This window comes from Nomascus leucogenys, unplaced genomic scaffold, assembly GCF_006542625.1.
Source record: "Nomascus leucogenys isolate Asia unplaced genomic scaffold, Asia_NLE_v1 000196F_5129131_qpdss5027280sc, whole genome shotgun sequence".
Classification (NCBI taxonomy): Eukaryota; Metazoa; Chordata; class Mammalia; order Primates; family Hylobatidae; genus Nomascus; species Nomascus leucogenys.
The window spans coordinates 68,868-72,402 of NW_022096836.1; the positions used below are offsets into that span (position 1 = coordinate 68,868).

Sequence of the window (3,535 nt, forward strand, 5' to 3'; positions counted from 1 at the left end):
GTGAGGAGTGCCCACTGCTGTGTAGCAAATTCTCAACTCCACTGTGGAGTTTCCAATGGGCAGGGCTCTGAGTTCCTAAAAAAGTGATTTTGGTTGTGGGGGGGTGGGAAGTGGGCCTAGCAAATCATTATGTTTTAATTCTCTAGCTGTAATTTCCTACTTGTCTCCCTGATGGAGTGTCCAGTTGTGAAACCAACCTCATGGGAAATACCCTGTGTTTTTTGCCGGGAGCCTTAAGACATTGCTCAGCTAGCTAGACCTACGTAAGCGGCTTTGCAAGCATTCGATTCAAAAGTGGCACACATTTATACTGGCCCTGGGACTTTCAGAGTATTTCTAAATTAAAAAAAAAAAAGAGCAAGTTAACATTTGACCGTGAAAGTGGTCAAATCTAGTTGTCCTGTCAAGTGCATTTTCCCAATCACAGTATTCTGCTTGCAGAGTGAAATATATGTTGATGAGGAAGATCAACATATAGGCCTATACCAAAAAGAAGTTCACAACCTCCTGAGCTCATTGTGCCTCTGCTTGTGAAAGTCTTAACATTCGACGTTTTCTCTCAGCAGAAAGTTATTTTTCTGATAGTGTTGTTGGACTAGTATAGATACACTGATAATGGTCTCCCATGCTGATAAAAAATGATTATGGCATCCCATGAAGGAAAGATTAGTCCAGAGGATTATATTTGGGTTTTGTGTGGATGGATGATCGTGTGTGCCCAGATTTTGTCCCTAACTTCCTCCTCGTGCTTATTCAGAACAGATTACACACATTCATCCCAACATAGATTAAAACGGCTTCCAAAGTCCTTGAGGATATCTGTTTTTGAGTAACCTCTCTGAGGAAAGAATAATGTTATGAAGAATAGGTATATGGGGTAGTGTTGGAGAAATGTCTCTAGAGGTACTTATGATAAGAAATATCTATGTATTTTGTATATTTATGTTATTGACATGTATTAACAAATCTTTTTATGTGCACACACACACACACTCACACACACACACAGCCAGTCCCAGGAGCCCAGTAATGGAGAGCCCCAAGAAGAAGAACCAGCAGCTGAAAGTCAGGATCCTGCACCTGTTCAGGAGACAGAAGAAGATCAGGATACAGCTGAGATCCCAGGTGCTGGGAAGGGAAAGAAAGCATGTCTATGGGGCGGGAGAAGGTCTATGTGTGCATCGTGGCCTATGCCATGAGCAGTAACAGGAGGAAAGAGAACATTAGGAAAAGATACCAAACATTTGCTGAAAGTTGGCTGGAAAGGGGAGAGTATAGTTTGCAGCTTCATGCTGTCCCTGGATATAATGAATCTTCTCTTGTTCTTCAAGATGGATTTTGTATGCTTGAAAATACAGTCCTTACTTGAAACCATTTAATTTGGTGTATAAAAATGTACATGATTTCACTAGTTTAATTTGATCTTCTTAGAATGTTGCTGTATGATCTTCTCAGCCATGGTGTCCACAGTGTTGTAAGCACCCGTTCATTGCATGTAGAATGCCAAGTCACTGGACCTTATAACGCTGTGAATAAGGCCTATTTGCAAAGGGATGTTAGCCCCATTGTATAAATAAGAAAACCGAGGCTCAGAGATTGAGGCTTCCAAGAACATTTGACTCACGGAGAAGGAATTCATATTTTGTTCAAAGGTTTGCGCTCTTCCTACAATCCATGTTGTAATAATAAAAAGTGAGCAGTTTGCCTAAGATGCGTAACACTCGATTGTGTCTGTACTGTAAGGTACTTCAGTATTGGCTCAGGACAAAACAGTTCAGTGAAGCAGGATAGTAACTCCAGAAAAGAGCTCAATGAATGACAGCCACTGTTTCCTTTGATCAGTCTTTTTGATGGTGTGTTTGATAAAAGTTAGATAATTCAGGACAGTGGTATACAGGGAGCTGTATTAGTGTGATTTTAAGGGGGTTTTAACAGTTGTTTAAAAACTTTCATAATTAGAAAACTCAAAGTAGGATAAGATTATCCTGAAACAGAAAATGTATCCTCAACAGATAGCATTTTGAAGCTAAACATTGACAGAATTTGGGCCATTGATTATTTTAGCAATTCACTGTTAAGATGTTTCCAGATATGACTGTCAACAATGCCCATTAATTTCTTTGCACTCAACTTTCTGTACTCTCACTGCAAGACAATGATTTTCCTGTTATTTTTGCTACATTGTTCTAAATGGGATTCTTTTATGTAAAGTTAACATACAGGGTTCTTGGACCTAAGTATAGCATCACGTTAATTAACTATCCAAACAATTTCCAAGTTACCTCAATAAGGGATGGGTGTCACAACTGTAGGATTTGTCAGAAGCCCACCAATACATTGATGTAATTCTTCAGAAAATTACATTTCATTTATGATTAAAGTGGTATTCATGCAGCTGACTTCAGATTTCATAGACAGTTGATACTCGCTGTTCATAATACGCAATGGTAAAGTGTGGGAAATTTATGTGTACTGTGATTTATCCTTAGATTGTAATTCAAGATAAGACATTGGGCCAGGAGCTCATGACTGTAATCCCAAAATTTTGGGAGGCTGAGTTGGGCAAATCTCTTGATCCCAGGAGTTGAAGACCAGCCTGGACAACATTGAGAAATCCTTTCTCAAACAAAACAAACAAACAGAAATTAGCCTTGGTGGTGGGGTGCACTGGTAGGCTCAGCTACTCCGGAGGCTGAGACAGGAGGTTCTGTTGAGCCTGAGAGGTTGGGCACACACTGGGCCTTGATTGTGCCACAGCACTCCAGCCTAGACGAGAGAGTGAGACCCTGACTCAAAAAGCAATAAAATAAAATAAAATATCATAAAACAGGAAAACAAAGGTGTACCATCTTTGCACGACATTCATTACCACAGTAACTGACAGAGTTTTTTCTTTTTCTTTTCCTTTCTTTTCTTTTATTCTCATTTTTTTTTTTTCCATGTGGCAGAGTCTCATCTGTCATTCAGCCCGGATTGCTGTGGCATGATCTTGGCTCACACCCACCTCCAGCTCTTGGGTTCAAGTGACCTCGGCCTCCCAAAGTGCTGAGATTACAGGCATGAGCCACTACACCTGGCTCAGGATTTATTTCATAACGCGAAGGAAAAGAATATTATCATTTCCTTATTTATATTTCATGTTGGAATGCTTAAATCGATAACCTTTGTATATTGAAGTGCGTGACATGGAAGGTGATCTCCAAGAGGTGCGTCAGTCAAAGACCGGGGATAAATCTGGATTTGGGTTCTGGCATCAAGATGAAGATTATACCTAAAGTAGAACACTGTAAAATGCCAGAAGCAGGTGTGTTATCCATCAAGATGCAAAGTTATGTGCTTTCTCATTTACACAATATTATCCTTTTGATAATAGAGGGATAACATTACTGCTACTTTAAAAACACAGTGCAAATGCAAATTTTCTTTGAAACGTCATTCAGACCCAAATGCCAGATTGCAAGACTTAAACACTATCAGATACAGAAACAAATTGGGTCAAAGCCATATTGAATCATCAAATATGGCAGCATTTTCT

General features: G+C 39.6%; 1 protein-coding gene across 1 annotated transcript; it reads left to right on the forward strand.

Annotated features, from left to right (window-relative positions):
- Window positions 1–1,029: 1,029 nt before the first annotated feature.
- Window positions 1,030–3,275, forward strand: XAGE1B (X antigen family member 1B). Its single transcript, XM_030808837.1, has 2 exons — window positions 1,030–1,141; window positions 3,178–3,275. The coding sequence occupies exons 1-2, from the start codon at window positions 1,030–1,032 to the stop codon at window positions 3,273–3,275; spliced, it is 210 nt and encodes a 69-aa protein (XP_030664697.1).
- Window positions 3,276–3,535: the final 260 nt, after the last annotated feature.

Coding starts and splice junctions, on each gene's coding strand:
- XAGE1B (XM_030808837.1), top strand. CDS start 1,030: ATGGAGAGCCCCAAGAAGAAGAACCAGCAGCTGAAAGTCAGGATCCTG. Junction 1,142..3,177: donor CCAGGTGCTGGGAAGGGAAA/GAAAGCATGTCT, acceptor TGTATATTGAAG/TGCGTGACATGGAAGGTGAT.